Source organism: Littorina saxatilis, linkage group LG4 (assembly GCF_037325665.1).
Source record: "Littorina saxatilis isolate snail1 linkage group LG4, US_GU_Lsax_2.0, whole genome shotgun sequence".
Taxonomy (NCBI): domain Eukaryota; kingdom Metazoa; phylum Mollusca; class Gastropoda; order Littorinimorpha; family Littorinidae; genus Littorina; species Littorina saxatilis.
This window is the reverse complement of record NC_090248.1, coordinates 14,133,691-14,157,957: the sequence shown is the minus strand read 5'-3', so window position 1 is coordinate 14,157,957 and position 24,267 is coordinate 14,133,691. Positions and strand designations below refer to the sequence as shown.

Genomic DNA, 24,267 nt, shown 5'->3' with positions numbered 1-24,267 from the left:
ATAGCCTTATTATTGGTAAGGGCAATATAGTCCACCTTCAGGAATGAAGTGTGTGTGCATTGGTCACCAGGGATGAAATGTAAAGTATGCGTGTTGGTTTCCAGGTGAGCTGCGTCACATCACCAAGCTGAAGCCGTGGGGGCTGTTCGAGGTGCTAATAGAGAAGTACGAGTGGGACCCCAAGGTGGCCAAGGACTTCGCCGACTTCCTCATGCCCATGCTGGAGTTTGACCCCGAGAAGCGCGCCACTGCCGCCCAGACCTTGCTACACCCTTGGCTCAAAATGGAAACCGCGTGACTGTGGCCGTCCTAGAGCCACAAGGCTGATGGCACGACTGTCGGCTTTAAAACAGTTTTCACCTGCGGCCTAAGTGGAGGTGGTTTGGTCACACTCTGCTGTGGTGATGGACAGTTCGTTTTCATTTTCTTGGACCAGCAAGAATTTCGGGGGAGTGGCATAGGGTGGTGAAGCTTTTTTATTTTCCTCTGCTGCTGCAGCGGACAGCATCTGGACGGTTACTTTCACACACACACACACACACAGAGGTTTACCCAGATCCGTTCTAGGAACTGATTCTGTTGCTAGGCTTAGCAAAGAGGACAAATTGATGAAAGTACTGTCAGTGCTCTTCCCATCCTCGGCGTTCTCTGTGTGGGCAACACCACGCCGGTCATTGAGGTTGTACACTTTCTTCTCACACTGCGCCACATTCTCATGTTAGCATTTGTCCATGGAAAAATTGTTCCCCTTTTGAAGACAAACATTGGTTTGAATTGTGTTCCAATAAAGGTCCAACCTGATATCTTTGACTTGAGTTTTCATACTCTCTCTCTCTTATTTCATTGTTGCTTGTTTGTCCCTGATAGTGATATCTGTGACTAAGGTTTTTATGCTCTCTTATTTCATAGTTGCTTGTTTGTCTCAGATATCTGTGACTAAGGTTTTCATGCTCTCTTTTTTCATAGTTGCTTGTTTGTCCCAGATATCTGTGACTAAGGTTTTCATGCTGTCTCATTTCATAGTTGCTTGTTTATCCCAGATATCTGTGACTAAGGTTTTCATGCTCTCTTATTTCACAGTTGCTTGTTTGTCCCAGATATCTGTGACTAAGGTTTTCATGCTCTCTCATTTCATAGTTGCTTGTTTGTCCCAGATATCTGTTACTTCGGTTTTCATGCTCTCTTATTTCATGGTTGCTTGTTTGTCCCAGATATCTGTGACTTAGGTTTCCATGCTTTTATTTCATAGTTGCTTGGTTGTCCCAGATATCTGTGACTTGAGTTTTCATACTCTCTCGTTTTGTACTTGCTTGTTTGTCCCTGATTTTTTCTTGCCCTAGCTGTGTGCTAGTTATTTTGGTCTGTCGCTTTCTTCCCTCTGTGCATGTACATGTCTACTGGATACACTGAACACAAAAAGTTAAGGATATTTTTTCAGTGGTATTGCCCAGATGTTAAACAGCAGTGTTTCGCTCAGAAACATGAGTAATTCAAGATCTGCCTTTTTTCTGCTCAAATATGGGTTTGTTGGATTTGAGCATTATTTGGGTATTACGTCACAGGTCCTTGACCACACCTACCCTTAAAAATGGCGTTTTGCATACAATTCCATACAAGTCACAATTGTCTCTGTGACGTTACGAACGCATGGGTGTTACTCTTCCGGCTTTTGCCGGATTTCCGGTTTTTGAAAAAATCTGAAGCCGGAAATTCCGGTTTTCCGGGTTTTCAAAAAAAAAAAAAAAAAAAAAAAAGCTTCGTTTCGCTAAGTTGAAATAACGAGCAGTGGTTCCGATCCGACTTTTGACACCGGTTCGCGTGCTTTCTCGGTTCGCTCCCTTGGATTTGCCGCCATCTTGCTTATTATGATTTGGTTTCGTCGGTGTCCAGAAACTTTCTTTCAAACTTGAGCATTTTGGACCCCTGCCTTTCAGGTTTTTTGATTTTTCCCAGTAACACCCATGCGAACGTTCACAAAATTTCAACGGAAAACTGTTACGTCTATTCTCAGGTTCTGTTTGCTCGTAAGTAATGGCACACCAACAGAAGAGGGTTTGTCTTCGTCCTGTGTAATTTTGAAAGGCTGATCCAGACCTGTTTACCAGTAGGATTTGGGCGTATTTTGTACGCCAAATTATTATCGGTACGCAAATACGCGACACACGCACAAAATACGCCAAAGAAAAAATCTAGAATACGTTTTCCGGTGTTGGTGTGCTGATTACGGGATGGTACAACCGATACCGGTTTCGGTCTAAGGGAGATAACCATGACAGCGAGTCTTCAGCTGTGGAAACCTTGTTCAGTTGTTGGCACGTGCGATCGTCTGGACAATCGTGGCAAAATGAAGCGGAAAAATGAGCCAGTTTCGGATGACTGTACCAAATCTAAACAGCAGAAGCAGCAGATTTTCTTGGAGAAATATAAGAAAAAGCCAGGAATTGTGGAGTCTACTATGTAGATCAGATTTCTCCGTTGCCCATGCTGGGAAATATGACATCGAACGACACTGCAGTTCCAAAACTCACATGGACAAGGTTGCTGCAAAGAAATCCGCTGAAAGCTGCCAAGGAATTATGAAGTTCATTCCCGCAAAGCAAATCCTGCCAGAAGAAAAGGCTGTAGTCCGTGCTGAAGCAATGTTTTCTGATATGATTGTAAAAATGAACTTGCCACTGTCAACCGCAGATGTTATTTCACGAACTTCATCTTTTCATTATCAATCTGTTTGGAAGACACTGGTTATAATGCTATAAACTGACAGGTAAATAAAATTGTTTTATCCCTGTTGTATTGGAAGGAGTTAAATTCTGAAGGTGTTCACAAGACATGCTATTCTTACACAAACACGTTTGCACCCACGCGTACATTTTCCCTAGCCCATATGGCTTTGCTTGCAAAGTACACCAACTTTTTGAAAAATACACTCAACTTTTTGGGAAAGTACTCTTGCCTCGGGTTTAGGGTAAACAGGTCTGCTAATCTTTAAATGCACATGTTTGAAGTTTCTGATCGAAACACTGCTGTTTAACATCTAAAAGAAACACTGAATAAATATCGTTAACGTTTTGTGTTGAGAGTATTTTTGGCACTTTGAGTGCCAGATTTACAAGCAACACCAGTCATAAAACTTTGATTGTACAGCTGACACAGAAACGTTACATTATGACTGCTTTAGAGAGTCTTCACAATTGATCTTTTGTTTTATCTCTCAGTCAAACGTACAGACCTGTAACTTGTGCAGTAGAAAGAAAAAATCCCCTTTGCTGGCGTGATACTATTTGTTATTGTGAAATGTAAACACATAAATGAACCTCAAGTTTTCTATGTAAATTATTTCTCCAAGATCGATGGGAGATGCATGTAAGCTATGATTCATAACTTGATGTTAACCTTTTTGTTGCCTGTAGGACGTCAGCTGATGTCCTGTGTTAACTGCCTAATGGGCAACAAACCTTTCAGTATACAACAAGAGAATAACAAACAAAAACAGTGCGTGCGGTGTCTTTATTTATACATCAAAGGCACTCTATTAGTTGTCAATGCAGGTAACACTTCGTACACACATATTTACTGGCAGCGAAAAGGTTAAGTAGCACAAAGTAACTTATTTACTAGCCAAAAAGAGCACTAACTTGTCAGGTTATCAGTGTGTTTTCACGATTCTGAATGTGAACAAAATGGTGGTACAGTGGCACCTACGATGTGAGACCCTTCCCATGAGAGGACACCTTTAGTTGCCCACAACAATATCAATCAATCAATGAGGCTTATATCGCGCATATTCCGTGGGTACAGTTCTAGGCGCTCTGCAGTGATGCCGTGTGAGATGAAATTTTATACGGCCAGTAGATTGCAGCCATGTCGGCGCATATTTACCTTTCACGGCCTTATTCCAAGTCACACGGGTATGGTAGACAATTATTAACTGTGCCTAAGCAATTTTGCCAGGAAAGACCCTTTTGTCAATCGTGGGATCTTTAACGTGCACACCCAATGTAGTATACACGGGGGGTGGTTCGGACACCGAAGAGAGTCTGCACACAAAGTTGACTCTGTGAAATAAATTTCCGCCGAACCTGGGATCGAACTCGCGCTGACAGCGGCCAACTGAATACAAATCCAGCGCGCTACCAACTGAGCTATATAAACGTGTCTTTTACCACACCTGCAATGTAGGAACACTTAACGGCTCTGAATGATGTCCTTTCATGGCAGGGACAGTCAAACCTGTCTAGGTAGACACTGTGGACAGGTAGATAATATAACAAAATAACTCAGTCCTGGACAGGTGGTCATTATCAAGAGGGGGTTTCTAGAGCAGGTTCGTCTGTACCACGTGTTTCTCATACTCGCCCATCCCAAGTTTCTCTTTGAACTTTGTTTGCTCTTCACTAAACAAAAATAAGTACAACATTAATTTTGTCACAGGTGTAGTCATATTGAGTACATCTTTCACAGTTTCATGACATGACAACTTCACTTCAATGGTTGAAACCAACGTTAATCTGAGTTTAGTCTCGGTCAGTTTCACTTTCACTGATGCTCAAAACTTAAAGATGCTTCCCTTCCCCTGAAAACCTTTTTGTGAACCCCCATAGATGGGCTGCTGCATGGACACATGCCAAAACTCAGCATCCTGTGCTGAGTGGGGATTTTTGTGCTGAATTAAAGTTGCGGATTGACGCTGGTATCCGTTACTAAATTCTTCATGCATGGGCTGCAACTCCCATGTACATTCATGTTTTTGCACTGTTGGGTTTTAACCGATTTTTCTATAAACCCACTGAACTCTGACATAGATTACAGGATCTTTTCTATGCGTATTTGGTCTTGTGCTGTCATGTACAGACGAAGGGGGGATAAGGCACAAGCAGGTCTGCACATAAGTTGAACTGGGAGATGAGACAAATCTCCCCCCTTACCCACCAGACGCGGCTGGGATTCAAGCACAACCTTTCACATGGGAGGCCGGCGTCTTATCCACTTGGCCATTGTGTCTGTTATGTAATGAATTCACCAAACAAATTCTCGCGCTGCACAAAAAGCATCCAGGCTCTTGATTTTTGGTGCATGTCCAAATTGAAAGATGCTCTTATATCCTGTAGAAAAAGTTGTCGCGCTGCACAAAAAGCATCCAGGCTCTTGATTTTTGGTGCATGTCCAAATTGAAAGATGCTCTTATATCCTGTAGAAAAAGTTGTCGCGCTGCACAAAAAGCATCCCAGCTCTTGATTTTTGGTGCATGTCCAAATTGAAAGATGCTCTTATATCCTGTAGAAAAAGTTGTCGCGCTGCACAAAAAGCATCCCAGCTCTTGATTTTTGGTGCATGTCCAAATTGAAAGATGCTCTTATATCCTGTAGAAAAAGTTGTCGCGCTGCACAAAAAGCATCCCAGCTCTTGATTTTTGGTGCATGTCCAAATTGAAAGATGCTCTTATATCCTGTAGAAAAAGTTGTCGCGCTGCACAAAAAGCATCCCAGCTCTTGATTTTTGGTGCATGTCCAAATTGATAGATGCTCTTATAGCCTAGACAAAAAGTTGTCGCGCTGCACAAAAAGCATCCCAGCTCTTGATTTTTGGTGCATGTCCAAATTGATAGATGCTCTTATAGCCTAGACAAAAAGTTGTCGCGCTGCACAAAAAGCAGCCAGGCTCTTGATTTTTGGTGTGTGTCCATATTGATAGATGCTCTTATTCGATGTAACGGTCTGGACGGTACCGACCTGCGGTGGTTCACATGATAGTTGATATGCAGGGGAAGGAAGGTCTCTCTAAATCAGGATGGAAGCTTCTTGGTACCTTCATGACATGTGCATGTATTTCATCATGAACCCCAGCCACGCTTGTGTTTGATTTTTGTAATTGTATGTATATAAAGAACTGTATGTGGTTTGTGTGGTATTATTGATGTGTGTGATTGAATTTATGAAGCATGCCTCCATTCCTCCAGAAACTGGGAGGTTTAGATGTTATTATCATATAAGAGTTGATTACCTAAGCATACATTGAAATTCCCTGCAAAACTGTGGTATAGCCCCTTTTGTGTTCCATGATTATGGTACGTTATGTGAACATAACTTGTACTGGATAAGTCGGTAAGAATACTAGATGACAAATGTAAACTTTTTCTACATTGAATAAGAGTGAATGTTGACAGTTTGCAAATCTTAGGTTGTAAACAAATTGCATGTGGATGAAAATCCTTTGATAGAAAAAAAAACCAAGTAAACAAATAGATTAATTAAATTGATTTGAAATTACAGCTGATCTGGTCATTTATTTACATTTTGTTCATGGTTACTTGTCAATTGGGTAGATATTTTAAATTAGTGAATCATTTAATTACACTGTTTACTGCAGTGTTGTTTACAAAATGCTTTCTTGCATTTATTTTTTACTGCATAGCAAACGGACAAATGATGTATGTTTCGCTCATCAGCTCAGACCATTTTTTTGTTAATAGGAATTGAAAAGGAGAGTGTAGGGCTTATAAGTTGTATAAAAAGGGTCAAAAAAGAAACAGAACGTGAGATGGTCGACTTATGAACAGCCCTAAACCAGCTCCAAACCACTTGAATATTTACCATAGAAGATTAGTAAGACTTGTAAAGAGAATATCACATGCTCAGGGGTGGGACTTTTCCGCGGATTTCCGCGGACACAACTTACGAATTCCGCTGGAGTAATCTATTTTTCCGCGTCCCATTTCATCACAGTATCTATAACTTCTTGACTGAATGATATGGAGAAGTGAAGATGGAACAGAACACTGGAGGCTTGAGAGTTAAATTGTGCTGACTGAAAACTCATGATAACTAATAGTCACTTTGAGTTTCAATGCATTCAATGACATATTGCCAGTATTGGATTATGGATAGATGGTTCATTACGTAAGTATGCACCATTACAATGTTACCATTGTTGTGTGAACGTGTTTTTGTGTGTGTGTGGTTTGTTTGGGTTTGTTTTGTGTTTTTTTGGGGGGGAGGGAGTGAGGAGAATGTCTTTTTTACGAGTTGAATTTTAGTCTCAGAATGCACCAGATTGCACAGATGGTAATGTACCATTTTTTTAAAAATTCGGGGGAGCCGAACCCCCCTAGATAAAAAGGGTTTCACCATAAGAGAGTCCCACCCCTGCATGCTGGTACAGTGAAGAGGAATAAAGACGTCCAAACAGAAAGTCAACTGTTCTCTCTTCCCTCTACCAACTCATGTTGGTTATTTTCAGTGTGATTCAGTCTCCATCTCCACTTCTGCTTTTGTAGTTCATGTGACTGCCACTTTGTGTATGATTTAACATACTGTGTTGGGGGATTTGCTTGCGTTGGATTCACAAACAGCATGGTGTAGTCTCATTTGTCTATGTTAGACTAACTAGTCAAGCTTGATAAGTTCAAGCAGCCCCCCACACACACACACACACACACACACACCCTCTCCACTTCCCTGCAAACCCAGGTCCCACTATGGAGCTTTTGGCTTTTCTTACATTGAACATTAACTTATTCCTTGTTTATAACTTTATTTCTTCATAGAGGAATCTGGAAATGACAGTAGTTATTTATAGTGCTCATTATTATAATAGAGTCTGTTATTTTATAATATAAAAAAAATGATATAATGTTATAATATGGTGGGTTTTTTTTAACTCTTACCAGTTCGAGGGTTTTAGGGCATATTTTACAGTGCTGTTGGTGCCTACTTGCCGAGTGGCTATCTGGGGTCATATTCTAAATGAAATATAGAAAGTTATATATCAAATGAAAGGAAAATGAATAAGCTTTTCATATTTGCAAAGAGAATTGTGCTATCTTTAAAGGTAAAAATTTTATGGGGGTGACAACATGATTTTTGTTGAAATTTGTACGCCCATTTTTTGGAACACGTGACAAACACAAAGAAGAAATTTTTTTTGTGTTCAGTTTATTTTAGATATGCTGCTAACTAGTCTGTTTGGGCATTCATTTTACATAACATAGCAAAGTTTTATAGAGTTTTGCTGATAAACAAAAAAGTTATTGTCACCTGAATACCCCCACCCAAATTTCAAAGTTGGACGTTTCATGCCTAAGGCCCCCCCCAAAAAAATATTCTGTTTACGGTATCCTGACTGACCCTATTTTTTCGCGCGACCCTAGACTTTTGTTTGGCATTTGGTAAAAAAAAAAAAAAAAAAAAAAAAATTTCAAAAAAAAAAAATTCAAAAAAAAAAAATTCACAAAAAAAAAAAAAAAATCAACAAAAAAGAAAAAAAAAGGGGGCTTTGTTTTTTGGCAAAATAACTTAAAAAAGTCCAGACCTACCGACCCTATTTTTTTTGGCCTATGTTACCGTTAACAGACTTTTTTTGGGGGGGGGCCTAATAATGCATTTCTATAACTAACTTATAACAAAAACCCAGCTTGTTTCAGTCATAAAGTGTGTCTTAAATATGAGTTTATTCACTGTCCGACCCATCCAATGTAAAAAAAAAAAATAAAAAAAAATTATAATTAGATAATTGGTCAGTGGAAAACTACAGGGGGGGCATCGTAAGCTTGCTTACGATGGGCAAGGGAGCGAACTGGTAAGAGTTAATAGCTTGTGACATGTAGCACACAGTTGGACTGACTAATTCATTAAATAAGCACATATAGAAGTTATGGTAGAGGTATGATAATAAACCCAAATCTTTTTTTGTGCTGAGATACTTTTCACATTAATTTTTACTCTGTAGATGATGCACAAGAACTGGATTTTTAGAAATGATCTGTTTGTCTCACATCCTCTTGGACTGTTAGCACACAGAGTCATTTGCTGTGAGTGAAAGAAGAGGGCAGAAAGGAGTCTGACAAATTGGGCTGTAGCATTATGTCACAACATCTGCCTGCCCTGTTGCAAAATCTGTGACAGGTGTGACGTGTCTAGCCCTGTACACTGCACAACAACACTTTCAAAAGAGAAGAAAAGTTTGATTTTGGATATTACTGTGTCGTGTATTTGATTGATTCAAATTTTTTCTCTCTCTTTTCAGCTGGGAAGGGGGTTAGGGGGAGCAATGTGAATTTTTCAACCAGATTCCTTTGAAGCTGGTTACGTCTGGTTAGTGAAACTCGATCTGATTATATCTGTGTATGTGAACAAGTGTGGATGGCTAGCTGTAATTGTAAATATTTGAGAAACAGAAACAATGAAGGTTTCACACAAAACATCATTTTAATACCTATAGATGCCTCATTCTACAAAATGCAAATCAGACTTCTTCTTTTTTGTAACCCTGTCACTAGCTTCTGTGATGGTATGCCCATGTGTGTGTATCACTTTATTGTACATGTACTGATTGCTAAAAATAACTTTTTTAAACCTGGATTTTGGTTTGAAAAATTTGGCCCGGTCTTCTTTCGTAGTAAGCGTACGCCTGTATTGCTGGTTTTTGTATTAAGCCCATTCAGTTTATTTATGACCAGAAGGCCTGCCGTTAAAATGCATTTACCATCATACAGCTAGCCTTTGAATATAAGTAGACTGTGCTACACTTGCAACTTGCATGGCGCGGACATGTTGTTTCCATTCATTGTACATTTCCATCCCAAGAAGTAGGAAATAATTGTGACGAATATCAATTTTGTGTACATAGACTTTCAAAGCCTTTATGCAACAACCATTCATCATCGGTGGACACCAGTCTTCATGCTCCTGTCTGTGCTGTGTCCGTGGCTAATGCAGTCCCACTTTCTTTTCATTCTTGTCCTTTTTTTTCTACCTTTTTTTTTTAAATTTTTTTAAATTGGTTGATTTTGCATGCAGATGCTAATTTGGCCTCAAAATGAAATCGGAAATATCTGTCATTATCTTAACAATTGCAAATAGATGTTTTTGGGAAATACCTCTGTCAGGATTTTATGTGCTGTGGCAAAGTTGTGTTCCTGGAAAGTGAGTCGAGATGTTAACACGGCGATAGCATTACAGTGAACAGTGAGCTCCGTTGTGCATGTTTGTTTTGGGTTTTTTTAAAGTCATATCGAGCGGACATTGCATTTTGGTTTCACATGTATCTGAAATCGTCTTTTCACAGATCTCTTGAATCACAACTCGGCTGCACAGAGAAGTATGGTATAATGGTATTACTCTGTACCTTCAGTATCTACATCTCACATTTTCCATTGGAAAGTATGTTTATCAGAAACCAGAATCTAGGTGGTGGAATATTCTTCTTTTTGTACCTTTTTTTCTAGTGTTTCTTCTTGGTGGGAAAAAAATAACAATTTAGAACTCTGCCCACAAGAGGCAGACAATGAGGTAGTGTTTTGGGCTGCAAGGATGTAAATGCTTGTGGTGTGTTTTGTGGACATTGCTTGCAGAAAACTGGTGTAATGAACTGTGCTATGATTCCTATGCCATTTGTACAGAGGACTTAGAATATACTGTTGTCCAGCGCCTGGCCCCATTATGTGCATGCCCTGTCCTGCCACTGATCTGACATTGTTGTATTGGTTTAGTGGTCATAGAACATGGTGTCCTTGAGGCTACACTGGTCCATACAATCATTTAATGAAGCTGAGAGAATCCATGTCTACCTTACAGATAACTAATGATTTGCAACGAGAGTGTGAGATAGTACCAATTATCATGGTCTCTCCGACTAGAGTTTAGGATAAGGAAAAGGTATAGAGTTCTGTGAGGTTCCTCATGGAAAATTCAGGTTGCTTTTTCCCTGGGGAAAGCGATCTGCCCAACACAGTACGACGCTACATATTTTTCAGTTTTTGTTGTTGCTGCATGTGTTTCTTCATTTTTCGAAGCCCTGATACTTTCACTGTGAACATGGGATCTGTATCGTGCGCATGTGTGCGGACACTGAGGAGAGTGCAGAAAGTTGATTCTGGGAAATAAATCCCTGGCTGGTCGAACCCACAACGATAGTGACAAACTGGTTTTAAAGCCAGTGTCGCTTGTGACTGAGTAATCTTCCCACTGTTTACATGTGCATACACGCACACACGCACACACACACACACACACACACACACACACACACAGAGCTGTCTGACAACTGGGTATATTATCCAAGAAAAAACCTATTCCATGAGGTCTGTTGTATGCACTCCTCTCTCATTTCATACGAGAAAACCAGTTTCTTTTGTCCCTCAAATTTGTAAATGTTAAGGGATTCTTCAGTTTGACGATAGGTATTTCAAGAGTTAACATTTAACATTTTTGAAGGGAGTTTATTTTTCCACAAGGACTATCACTTCGTGCCTATGTGGTTAGTGTAAGTTCATGATTACATAATGTAGCGTTTACATCTTATGTGGTATTTGCAGTTATCTGGGTGGTAGGTCTGTGCTTGTCTGGCCTGTCTAGTTGAGAGTGCGCATTGTAAGTAACAGAAAAAAGAGTTCCCTCGTTTTATATTCCTGTGACTAGCAGTGCTGAGGTATTGAAATGCGAAGGTAGCAGTGAGTTTGTGTCTGACACATCTTGCTTGCATTCACCACGTAGTAACATTTCACCTCATCACAGGTTAATTCAGCTCGGAGTTTCATCTTTTTTTTCAGCCAGGAACTCGGTATGTAGTTCGTCAAAACTGCTCATTCTTAACTCTTCTCAAACATAGAGGCATATGTGCAGAGACAGAAGACAGTTCATTCAAAGTACATGTAGGTACATACAGTGTTTTCAGTGCTGACGAGTTTTGAGGGGCATCCGCCCCCAAAAAGTCCCCCCAAGGAGTCGTCAATTTTGAGATGTGTAATGTTGTTGTAATATTGGCATGGCCTTCGGCTAACCATAACGATGATGACTTTGTCGAGCTTGTTGTGAAGTATGTTTGCCAGACAAGAGGTAATTGAAACAAAGCAAATAAAACATTTTTCATAAAGGTTTGGGTTGACATTCGTTAATGTGAGTAAAGAAAGTCAGCGTGTGTATGTTTATTTGAGTGTGTGTGTGGGAGAGATAGTCATGTAACAATAATTTGCAAACTCGATCAGAACGTGGAAGATCAAAGCATTTATTCAAAGCGTAAAAGAAATCTTTGAAAGATTGCATTCTGCTGCGATATTTTTACCAAATGATGGTGGAAGTTTTATATGATCTTGTGAGAAGTGCACATTCATAAACAATGAAGAATGTCACGAGTAATGTTACCAACCGCTTTTCAAAAACAATAGTGTTACAGCCGGTTTTCAAAAACAATAAATAGTGTTACAGCCGGTTTTCAAAAACAATAAATAGTGTTACAGCATGAACAATGTCACCATCAGTGTACGCATTCAAGGGCCCCCCCGAAAAACTATGTGTGGCTGCCTAAATGGCAGGAGGTAAACGGTCATACACCTAAAAACACGAGTGTACGTGAGAATTGCGTTAGTGTGGTACCAAAGATAGAGAACTCTTATTGTCTTCATTGGGACGTCAGTTCTTCAGTTCAAGTTTGCACGTTTTTCAAGGGCTCCTCTTCTGCTATATCTTTGTTTTCGATCTGTCAGTTGACCACAACGTCTTGTCATCACTTGTTAATGGAGGCCAAAAGTTTACCCTACATACGCGAGAGAGCCAACCATGTCATAAATAAACCATCTCTTCACATGTGTGTTTATCATGTAAGTGAAGTCGGGTCAAACTAGTCTTGCAGGGACCTAATTACCACTGCTCATGATGACAAAGTCCCCGAGACAAACTTCATTCTCGAAACAATTTGGCATTTGATGTTTCTTCTGGAAGGTTGTTTTGAATATTACACGTGACGCTATAATTCCAATTGTGGCGTCTTTTTACATTTAGTCAAGTTTTGACTAAATGTTTTAACGTAGAGGGGGGAATCGAGACGAGGGTCGTGGTGTATGTGTGTCTGTGTGTGTGTGTAGAGCGATTCAGACTAAACTACTGGACCGATCTTTATGAAATTTGACATGAGAGTTCCTGGGTATGAAATCCCCAGACGTTTTTTTCATTTTTTCGATAAATGTCTTTTATGACGTCATATCCGGCTTTTCGTGAAAGTTGAGGCGGCACTGTCACGCTCTCATTTTTCAACCAAATTGGTTGAAATTTTGGTCAAGTAATCTTCGACGAAGCCCGGACTTCGGTATTGCATTTCAGCTTGGTGGCTTAAAAATTAATTGATGACTTTGGTCATTAAAAATCTGAAAATTGTAAAAAAAAAAAAATTTTATAAAACGATCCAAATTTACGTTCATCTTATTCCCCATCATTTTCTGATTCCAAAAACATATACATATGTTATATTTGGATTAAAAACAAGCTCTGAAAATTAAAAATATAATAATTATTATCAAAATTAAATTGTCCAAATCAATTTAAAAACACTTTCATCTTATTCCTTGTCGGTTCCTGATTCCAAAAACATATAGATATGATATGTTTGGATTAAAAACACGCTCAGAAAGTTAAAACGAAGAGTGGTACAGGAAAGCGTGTTATCCTTCTCAGCGCAAGTACTACCCCGCTCATCTTGTCAATTTCACTGCCTTTGCCGTGCGCGGTGGACTGACGATGCTACGAGTATACGGTCTTGCTGCGTTGCATTGCGTTCAGTTTCATTCTGTGAGTTCGACAGCTACTTGACTAAATGTTGTATTTTCGCCTTACGCGACTTGTTCAGTTTTTGCTTTTGACGTCAACGATTTCACGATCTTTGGAAGAGATTGGGGTTCCAGAAGACGCGTCTGGACACTTCGATTCGGGGAAGTTTGAAGCAGAAGGCACGCAAGTACAGAATGAAGGATAAACAGAATACTACATGGCTTGCTGCGTGATACCATGTTTACACTCGTCGCTTTTTCAAATACTGAAAAACTCGCTTTCGGTCGCATTTCAATCCCCAGTACTTAAAAAAAAAAATCGTGTAAACCTAGTACCACACAGCAAACCATGTAGAATTCTCTCTATCTCCCACCCTGGCATTAGAACACTGTGTCAGTAAACCTTAAATTATGTCTGTCCTGTGCCCGTCCTCTCAAGCGAAGTCAGTTTGAGGTAACGTAACATGTGAGCAAAAGAAGACCTAAGTACAAATAAGAGCCTATACGAGCAGGCATGGGAATTGTCCGCTGAAAGGCAAATTTCTGCCGAAAAAGCAAAAGTGTCCGCCGAAAAAATAAATGGGGGAGGCAAAAATGGTTCTAAAAACTGAATTTAATGGCAAACTTGGAGTTTAGATGACACCAAATTGCACCCCGAACTCCCCTTGCAGGGCTAGGCGCTTCGCGCCGTCGACTTTGCCATTACTTAAACATTTTCAGCCTTTTTTACTTTTTTCAATTCCCATGCCTGATGAGCCTTACTTAGCTCCCTTTCCTTGTAAGTCTTAATCATCTTTTCTTCAGTATCGTGTAGGGGCTACGAGAAGAAGGCTCAGGCACTCGACCGTGACCAAAAACTGACTTGGTGTAAATAAATACTACACTACGCCAAAAGTCCAGCAGCTTGGCCAAGCCTTAGTCTAACCATCTACAACGCTGCACCGTTCTCCGTCTGCTTTCCATTCAGTCTGGGTGTGCACGGTGATGCGGGCTTTGGTCCCATCGCGGGCAGTCAGGTATTCCTTGAGCATGGGCACGGCCCTGACGGTCCTGAGGACGGCTGCCAGACGCGGGAAGCGTTTCCAGTCTATGTCCATTAACTTCGCCGCTAAGTCTGCCAAGTACAACACTGCCAGGTCCGCCGCTGTCAGCTGCACAGGGATAGTTTACATAAAAGAATGCTTTGATTTTAACAAAGCACGAATACATCGACCCAATATTCTTTATGTCGAGACAATCATCACTTAACACAAAGTTACACACTATGCACCCAACATCCACCCTCATTGCGCTCATCCTTAGACTTAACCCTGGCAGTTAAAGTTACAACATTAATTCAACTAATATATATACACATGTGTATCCACATACCAACAAACTTGTTGCTGCACATTCACTTTGAAGCAACAAAAAAACCTGACCAAGGTAAACATTTCCATACAGCCAAACAAAATAAAAGAACGCTTTAATTTTAACAAAGCACGAATACATCGACCCAAATGTCTTTATAGTGGACATGCTGACAAATAAATGAAGTGAAAACTTATATCAGAAAGCGTGTAGTCTTCATGATAATTGCTTATGGCTCTGGCCATCTTGTCAGAGACTGAACACAATCAACGCTTTCTGCAGATACGTTTTCACTTTATTTGTGCAGATTCTTCCATGTGTCAAAACACCCCCGTTGGCACGCATGCGCACTATAAAGATCCCAAGCTCACGGCTTGAAAAACCCCACGAATACCCGCATGTAGGAGAGAAAAAAGATTTGGTAGCGATTCAAGTCGCTGCATGCTATCCCCAGGGATAGCAGTCCACATTCGTCATTATTATAGCCTATAGTAAAACTGATATAAACTGTCTCAAATCGCCTCAAGAGACAGCATACATAGTTTGGAACGAGTGGTGTGCTTTTGCTATCACTGGATCGAATAAGGACGTTCGTCGGATGGAAAAGTAGACGGGCGTGGTGGTAAGACATCGGCCTCCTAATCGGGAGGTCGTGAGTTCGAATCCCGGTCGGTGCCGCGTGGTGGGTTAAGAGTGGAGATTTTTCCGATCTCCCATGTCAACTTATGTGCAGACCTGCTAGTGACTTAACCCCCTTCGTGTGTACACGCAAGCACAAGACCAAGTGCGCACGGAAAGATCCTGTAATCCATGGGTTCGGTGGGTTATAGAAACACAAAAAAACACAGCATACCTCCCCCGAAATCGGCGTGTGCTGCCTGAATGGCGGGGTAAAAACGGTCATACACGTAAAAATCCACTCGTGCTAAAAACATGAGTGAACGTGGGAGTCTCAGCCCATGAACGAAGAAGAAGAAGAAGAAGGATGGAAAAGTAGATGATTCTTCGGTATTTAATCCCCGGTCACAAATATAGTTCAACGCTTACACGGTATATAAGTATAGAATATCTGTACTTCAATGAATGTATTCCACGATAGTACTTTATGTTCTTTCCATTGTCAGATTGTTACCCAGAAATTCATATCAGGAGAGAAAAAACGGCAAGAGACAGACTGAACTAATGCCCTCTCGCTGCTTACGGAGTGAGTAATCATGTAGCTGAACGTCTTGAAGTGGTTGGACTCGGTCTGTATGACGGTAGGCTCCCACCTGCCGAACAGCGTCTTCAACCCTTCTGCCATGTCACTCTTGAGGCCTTCCTGAAAAGTAAAATGTGATATCCTGAGAAATACAAAACAGAGAGACTGCTAGCGTTCCAAAATACAGAATGAAAAGCAAGAATGGAACGTTTAAGTGTTGGCAAAACAAAGCATTCAAAAGTACAGCGACCCAGTGGTCTTTATTGTGGACAGACAAATAATCATGAGGCGAGTGTACTGGGTGCTAAAAAAACAAACAAAAAAAACACATAACGTAAGAAATTCAACAAGAATACTTTTTTTCAAATGGATATTGCGTGGTCAAGAATTTGGGGTCGGCCCGCCATTGCGCGGGGCCGCTATTGCGCGAATCTTTAGGGTTAGGATTAGGGTAAGGGTTAGGGTTAGGGTTAGATTCGCGCAATAGCGGCCCCGCGCAATAGCGGCCCCGCGCAATAGCGGCCCAGCCCCAAGACTTTTACTTGGGAATTTGATAATAAGACAATTCCGTGGCAATTTGTTAGCTCAGATGACACCAGATAGCACGATTTTGCTTCTTGGACAAACATTTCCAGGGGAGGGGGGGGGGCATGCCCCCGGACCCCTCTCGCAGTCTCGGACCCTCGATTTACACTTTTTAATTCTGAGTGCCTCCCTCACCCCATACAATCTAACTGATACAACCCTGTAATCGGATAAGACAATTCCGTGGCAATTTCTTAGCTCAGATGAGACTTCGGACAAACACCTTGGTTGCATGCTCTGCCTAGAATTGTGCTGTTTGCGGTGCTACCCAGTAGTTCCTGACTGTCTTCTATTTCTACTGACTCATTGAGGGCAAATACTCACGACTTTCACGGGATCTTTCTCCAGAAAGACGGGAAGCAAGTACTTGTCTCGGAATTCGTTGGCTTGGATGATAATGGCTGTCGTCTTCAGCTCTTCTGCATCTGATTTGCCCATCAGTCCTGTCAGTACCACAACAGTAAAGAAACGGTCAGCTTATTCTGCTTTCATATTTCACATTATAGTACAGTGCATGTACTCAAAAACGTACACACATAATTAAACATGTAGGCCTACAGAGGTTCGCATACATGCACACACGCACGCACGAGCATACTCACATACAAACACAAAAACAACACACACACACACACACACACACACACACACACACACGACACACACACACGCACACACACACACACACACCCACACACACAAACAAAAACTCTCTCTCTCTCTCTCTCTCTCTCTCTCTCTCTCTCTCTCTCTCTCTCTCTCTCTCTCTCAACAGACTTGCAGACGCTCACCGAACTTTCTCGTTGCCCACATGACTATGGCGCCACTTTCATCAAACGCCTGGTTGTCTATCTCCAGCACTGGTAAGCTGCCATTGGGAGTTTCTGTCACGAACATAATATAATAGCCTCAACAGATCCTTCTTCTTATTATTATTCGGTTGATTTTTTTATTAATATTCAGCTTCGGCGACAAATTTGCCGAAATGGCCATAACAGCTTCAGTAATTTTATATATAAAATTATGCTAAAATCATGAAAAAAGATCTGTCATCTTTCCATTTATCATTCCGTCAGTCTATTGCTTACTAAGTAACTTTTCAGTTCCCTTGGGGGTAAATTTTAGGGACACAATTGAAACTTAGTTGCTGATATTTTGAATCGTTAATGAGCCACTTTACGAAACTTGTGGTTTTGGTCGGGTCGTGTTTGTAGAAACCTTCGTGCAAGAGACTTTCGCGTGACATCTGTGGCACAAAACTTCAATCCGAAAAGTGTAATATAGCTACAAACAAATATTAATTTTTAGTACAAAAGTGTCAATAATATAACACGCGTTTGACTTGTTTGCCAACAAAAAAAAAGGGGGGATTTTTGTCTGTTCGTTTCTTTGTTTTTTGTTTGTTTGTTTGTTTATTTGTTTGTTTGTTGTTGGTGTTGTTGTGTTGTTGTTGTTGTTGTTGTTGTTGTTGTTATCAAAGTTCTTGTTAAAGTTGTCTTGTATTCTACCAAGTTCTGACTATCAGAGTCTTATACTGCCAGAGGTCTTTTGTGTATATGTGTGTTTTAAGATAGGCGTACTGCAAGACTTACTGGGTTTGAGATCTTTCCAGTCTGAAAAAGTAATTCTTCTGTCGACAAAGGGTACACGTGCGGCATGGAAAATCAAACGGATCAGTTCGGCTCTGCCCTCTGCTGGGAAATAGGTCAGCCTGTATTTGTCATGGCCCGGCATCTTGAACACTGACTGGTCTTTTGGTCTAGATTTGGCAGAACTGGTGATCTTGCGTCTGAAACAGAAATTATATTAACAATGACATGACTGTTGAATCCATGTGATATATGCAAGACCTGAAAAAAATATGTTCAGGTTCCTGTTTGTGAAAATTAACTCTCTCTCTCTCTCTCTCTCTCTCTCTCTCTCTCTCTCTCTCTCTCTCTCTCTCTCTCTCTCTCTCTCTCTCTCTCTCTCTCTCTCTCTCTCTCTCTCTCTCACACACACACACATACATACACACACACACACACACACACACACACATACGCACACACACACACACTGTTCATCTCACCTTCCAACTCACTCCGTAACTCACCGTCCCGCTGACAGCAAACCAGATACGTCCACTTTTACCTCACAGACACCGCCAATTGTATGTAACGCAAAGCAACGCACATATACTTTTCAAGAGGAGCGTACAAAGCATTCAAACCTTTCAATGTCCATTGAACATGGAGGTTATATTGACTCCAGTACGAAACCGCGAAGGCTCCTCTGACACACCTAGCATTTTAAAGGGGAAAGACCCACTCTACTTTCAAATTTTCAATTTCAATCACATAACTAATAATGGTTTTGTTCGTCAAGCTCAGTTTTCACACATCAAAGAAAAGGAATCATTTATGGACATTTCGCGTTCTTCGGCAGAGGGTTTTTATTTATTTGGTGGAAGTGTGGTATTCTAAATCATTCCACGTTTCTTTATCGAGGCAATACCATTTTTATTTTATTGATGTATTTGTTTATATGTATTTTTTTTATTAATTGCATATTAGTTACACAGGTTATGGTTCTTATTTTGTGAAGTGCCCATATGTAAAACCATGAACATTCTAATGGACTGATCTGCATTCGATCAATCAACTTCCTCCCCGACTTTTTGCAAATGTTTTTCTCCAATTCTGATCTTCTTTGGTACAAGCGTTTGCTTTAACGGCCGCATCGGTGAAAGGTAACTCGAGTTTATTCTCATAGCAGGAAAACGCAAACGAAATCATGAAGTTTGCAGGCCAGTCGGTGATTTCTTTTCTCTGTTCTTTGTTTTTTATTTTGTTTATCGTTTTTTGGCTCACTACTGATTTATTTTAATGTGTGTGATCTTTTGAAAATAAAAACTTGGGGGTTGTGGGTCTTTTCTCTCTCTTTTTTGTTTCTGATTTTTTGGTATCTAAATACACTTTGCTCTGACAGCCAAATTCAACCCGTGGCGTTTTTCCTCGGAGACGCGTAAGCGTGATCCTTTAAACTGCGTACACTGAGTTTCAGTATACATATAATCTCTTACAGGGAGAATGTTCTCACTACCGAGGAATTGAGTAAAGCAATCATTTTCACGCTTCTTTGTGTCCGTGTTTAAACGGTATCTCCCATTCAGCTGTCGTATATCGCCTTGTGTGAAGGGGACACTGAATAGATCATACATACTGGCGCAACACTTCTTCTTGTCTTCCTTCTTCTTTTTTCTTACTCAGCATAGGTGGCATTCAACAATGTTTTCCTCTTATTTTCTTTTTAACTTTTTATTTTTATTTTTGTTTTGTTTGTTTTTTAAAGGGTGTGTGATGGGGGGGAGGGGGGTAGTCTGACGGAAATGCATGATGATCTAAGTATTTGGGTCTTAATGTTCTTGGGGCTTTGAGGGTTGGAGGCTAGGTGACAGACGGGCATGCAATTAAAGAAGCATTGATGGAAAATCACACACACACACGCTTTCTCGTATTGCCTCGCCCGGCTAACTTGATTATTGCCACGGAGATACAGGTTGAAGTGTAAAACAGTCGACTGCAGAAGACCAACACTAAACTGTACTCACATTCTCGCAAGAACTACATCTGTGTGCCTATGTTCTTTGATTCTCTGCACAGCTCATGATCCCCCCGCGGGTTAGGGGGAAGAATTTACCCGATGCTCCCCAGCATGTCGTAAGAGGCGACTAACGGATTCTGTTTCTCCTTTTACCCTTGTTAAGTGTTTCTTGTATAGAATATAGTCAATCAGTGTTTGTAAAGATTTTAGTCAAGCAGTATGTAAGAAATGTTAAGTCCTTTGTACTGGAAACTTGCATTCTCCCAGTAAGGTCATATATTGTACTACGTTGCAAGCCCCTGGAGCAATTTTTTGATTAGTGCTTTTGTGAACAAGAAACAATTAACAAGTGGCTCTATCCCATCTCCCCCCTTTCCCCGTCGCGATATAACCTTGAATGGTTGAAAACGACGTTAAACACCAAATAAAGAAACAGCTCATGCACGTTACCGAGTGAGAGAAGAAAAAGCGGAAGGGAGGTGGAGAAAGGTCCATATACACTCGGGTAAATTCATGCAGAACCCCACGGCAAGGACTGGAGTATGGATTTGTTTCCTGCTCCTCCCAGATACGGTATAATAAGACACGGCGAAGGTGTCAAGAATGAAATAACTTAATCATGTGATCGAGGAGTTGGAGGTGTTTGATTCTGCCCTGCAAGGCATACATTTGACGTGTGTTGATTCAAGTTACACAGTTACCAGCCTGGTGTTGTCAACAACAGATCGGAATTATTGCTTGTGGGGGCTCTAACATGATAAGTCTCAGTAGACTTTGACACACTAGTTTTGTGTAGGCGTGTACGTATGGCGTGTGTGCGAGTGCGTTCTTGCGCGCGCACGTGTCACACGGTGTGTGTGTGTGGTGTGTGTGTGTGTGTGCCAGTGTGTGAGTGAGTGTGTGTGTGAGAGTGTGTGTGTGTGTGTGAGTGAGTGTGAGTGCCGGTGTGTGTGTGCCACGGTGTGTGTGTGAGAGAGAGAGAGAGAGAGAGAGAGAGAGAGAGAGAGAGAGATTCACATTTTTGTGGAAAAGAGCAATACAAGCAAGTCATCTCAGTTTTCTTTGGACACGATGTGGATCCAGTAAAACAAAGTGGGTGATTCCACCCCGTTATTTGAAACACCAGGACCTTCCCAAATTAAAAATCTAAACCTTACATTAATTTCCTATAACATTATCATGTAAGCAAATGCAACATGCTTGTCGAAACTAAACAGCCAACGTTGCAATAAGTTATATTTGTTAATCATTAATTGTGCGTTAGGAACGTGAAAATGGATGTTCACAAGGCTGGCTGCTTATGATGCATTTTTCAAGGAATATCTAAGCTGAGCGGATGTTTTGGCGAGAAACACTGAAATACGGACAGTTGTATGGCATTTTTACAACAGGACCGTATGATAAACACGGACTGGACACACATTGGCACCGCGGGCCCCCACGCACATACACACACACACACACACACACACACACACACATTCAAACTTTGATGTACGTTAGTTTATTTTTGCTTTTCGGTGTTTGTTTGTTTGTTTGTGGAGTTGCTCAGTGCATAGCCAGTAAAACTGATGTTATGCTTGCACAAGAATGATTTTAGTCCTGGGCTGAATATTTTGCAAATGACATCTCAGATTGCCACATTTGTCGTAGCCGCGCGACGGAATGTACAGAGAAAGTCGCTTGTTCAGTCTTTTCAATGCTTGTCAGTCATTCTCTCATGTCTCACTTTCTCTTCGGTGTTGCAAATGTCGTATGTATTTAGAGAACTGCGTCCCTTTGTTTCTCAGATCGCAGAATATACGAACAAACAAAAAACGTTGTATCTTCTTAGCAAGTGCCCCCCCCCTCCCCCAAGCACACACACGGCACACACACACACAACACACACACACACACACACACATACACACACACACACACACACACTTTATCTCAGTACCACAAAAGTCACACGTACCTTCGTCTCCGACTTCGTGCAGCCGCCTGTAAATCAAGTTATATTGGTATATTGCGCACCGCGCTACTAACTGTGTAGAAATTGATAGTGGCAAGGTCAATAAACGCGATTTTCTAACACCAAATCCCACCTCGAATATCTTGCAGGTGCCTATCTTTTATCTCTAGTGTTAAAATGTGTCAAGGCAACACATTCAAAAACGTCAATCAGAAACGTCGACTGGCAGAAGGCCACTTCTGCTGATGAGTTGATACGAGGGCTACTGCAAAACTCTGAAGAACTTGATCGCACTGTTTTGTTGGGGTGGAAAAACTGAGAGCCCTCGCTGCCAAGATAGTGACGCAGATGATACGTTTGTTGCGCTGATCAATATTGACAGATTGATCGTGCAAGAGTTATTGGCCTTGACAGAGTCATTGATCACTCTATTGATTTTCCTGCCTTCACTTTCCGTGATCGACTAACGTTGCAGAGGCGCCTGATTTTATTTTATGTTTTGTCAATATTGAGTTTTCTGGGATCCAAGCCAAGAATTGGGACACATCAAGTCATGGCAAGCGCTGTCGTCTTTTTTGTCAGTGGTTCATTTTTACATTTAGTCAAGTTTTGACTAAATGTTTTAACGTAGAGGGGGGAATCGAGACGAGGGTCGTGGTGTATGTGTGTGTGTCTGTCTGTCTGTCTGTCTGTCTGTGTGTGTGTAGAGCGATTCAGACTAAACTACTGGACCGATCTTTATGAAATTTGACATGAGAGTTCCTAGGTATGATATCCTCAGACGTTTTTTTCATTTTTTTGATAAATGTCTTTGATGACGTCATATCCGGCTTTTCGTGAAAGTTGAGGCAGCACTGTCACGCTCTCATTATTCAACCAAATTGGTTAAAATTTTGGTCAAGTAATCTTCGATAAAGCCCGGACTTCGGTATTGCATTTCAGCTTGGTGGCTTAAAAATTAATTAATGACTTTGGTCATTAAAAATCTGAAAATTGTAAAAAAATTATTTTTTTTATAAAACGATCCAAATTTACGTTCATCTTATTCTCCATCATTTTCTGATTCCAAAAACATAAATATGTTATATTTGGATTAAAAACAAGCTCTGAAAATTAAAAATATAAAAATTATGATCAAAATTAAATTGTCGAAATCAATTTAAAAACACTTTCATCTTATTCCTTGTCGGTTCCTGATTCCAAAAACATATAGATATGATATGTTTGGATTAAAAACACGCTCAGAAAGTTAAAACGAAGAGAGGTACAGAAAAGCGTGCTATCCTTCTCAGCGCAACTACTACCCCGCTCTTCTTGTCAATTTCACTGCCTTTGTCATGAGCGGTGGACTGACGATGCTACGAGTATATGCTCTTTCTGTGTGTGTGTGTGTGTGTGTGTGTGTGTGTGTGTGTGTGTGTGTGTGTGTGTGTGTGTGTGTGTGACGGAGTGATTGAGTTTGTGTTACTGTTTGTCGATTTCTTACGTGAGCCTTGATGGCTTCGCCTCTTGTTTTTAGTGTAGTACAGCCCACCACACATACCCCCCCCCCCCCCACACTTTTCTAAAAATTTTTTTATAAAAGATATGGCACCAGCATCACCAACTCTGATCATTTTCTGTGAACTGTCGACTCGGACAAGGACTGGGACTCGGTAACCAAAACGACACCAGTTTGATACAGAGAGAAATGCAGTTCCCGTGTTGAATGGAATCGTCACCATGTGCCTGTGGGGGACGACTTTGCAGATACCTTTGTAGGATTCTTTCTCACCCCGGCAACCCACTGGACCTGTCTACATAGTAAGCCATATCCATAAAGCCATGCCTTTACCCCTTGCCCTGAAATGTCACAGACAACGTTACGGGGTGGGGGGGGGAGTGTCAGAGTGAGCCGTGTCAGTACCCGTGTGATGATGATAATTAATTTTAACGTCCTTTTAGAACCATTTGGCCTAGTCACTGTGATTGCTGTTACTCTCCAGCATTTCTGTTTTTCTGCAGAATAACTGAACAATGCCAAAATGCTGAAGAAAAAGTGTAAACAGTTTTTCT

General features: G+C 40.9%; 2 protein-coding genes and 1 long non-coding RNA gene across 8 annotated transcripts in view; 2 read left to right on the top strand and 1 right to left on the bottom strand.

Annotated features, from left to right (window-relative positions):
- The window catches only part of LOC138964033 (SRSF protein kinase 1-like), a 57,330-nt gene extending 45,458 nt beyond the window's left edge, over positions 1-11,872 (top strand). For all 4 annotated transcript variants that reach the window (XM_070335910.1, XM_070335907.1, XM_070335908.1 and 1 more), the window contains one exon: positions 105-11,872. In XM_070335910.1, coding sequence (XP_070192011.1) covers positions 105-298 — 194 coding nt within the window. In that variant the 3' untranslated portion in view covers positions 299-11,872. The remainder of the gene's footprint in view (positions 1-104) is intronic.
- LOC138964044 (uncharacterized) overlaps positions 1-24,267 on the top strand; it is a 428,123-nt gene that overhangs the window by 355,686 nt on the left and 48,170 nt on the right. The window lies entirely within an intron of this gene.
- LOC138964035 (glutathione S-transferase 1-like) lies at positions 11,987-22,558 on the bottom strand. Of its 3 annotated transcripts, none has more exons than XM_070335913.1 (6): positions 22,216-22,558; positions 18,263-18,459; positions 17,462-17,554; positions 16,995-17,113; positions 16,086-16,205; positions 11,987-14,685 (listed from the first exon to the last, which is right to left on the bottom strand). In XM_070335913.1, exons 2-6 carry the CDS (start codon positions 18,402-18,404, stop codon positions 14,455-14,457), a joined length of 705 nt encoding a protein of 234 aa, XP_070192014.1. In that variant the 5' UTR covers positions 18,405-18,459; positions 22,216-22,558; the 3' UTR covers positions 11,987-14,454. The 3 variants fall into 3 exon arrangements, with proteins under 3 accessions (XP_070192014.1, XP_070192015.1, XP_070192012.1); XM_070335914.1 differs by lacking the exon at positions 22,216-22,558 and adding an exon at positions 18,766-18,891; XM_070335911.1 differs by lacking the exon at positions 22,216-22,558 and adding an exon at positions 18,742-18,836.

Coding starts and splice junctions, on each gene's coding strand:
- LOC138964035 (XM_070335913.1), bottom strand. CDS start 18,404: ATGCCGGGCCATGACAAATACAGGCTGACCTATTTCCCAGCAGAGGGC. Junction 17,555..18,262: donor CTGGAAAGATCTCAAACCCA/GTAAGTCTTGCA, acceptor TGTTCGTGACAG/AAACTCCCAATGGCAGCTTA. Junction 16,206..16,994: donor AGAAAGATCCCGTGAAAGTC/GTGAGTATTTGC, acceptor TTTACTTTTCAG/GAAGGCCTCAAGAGTGACAT.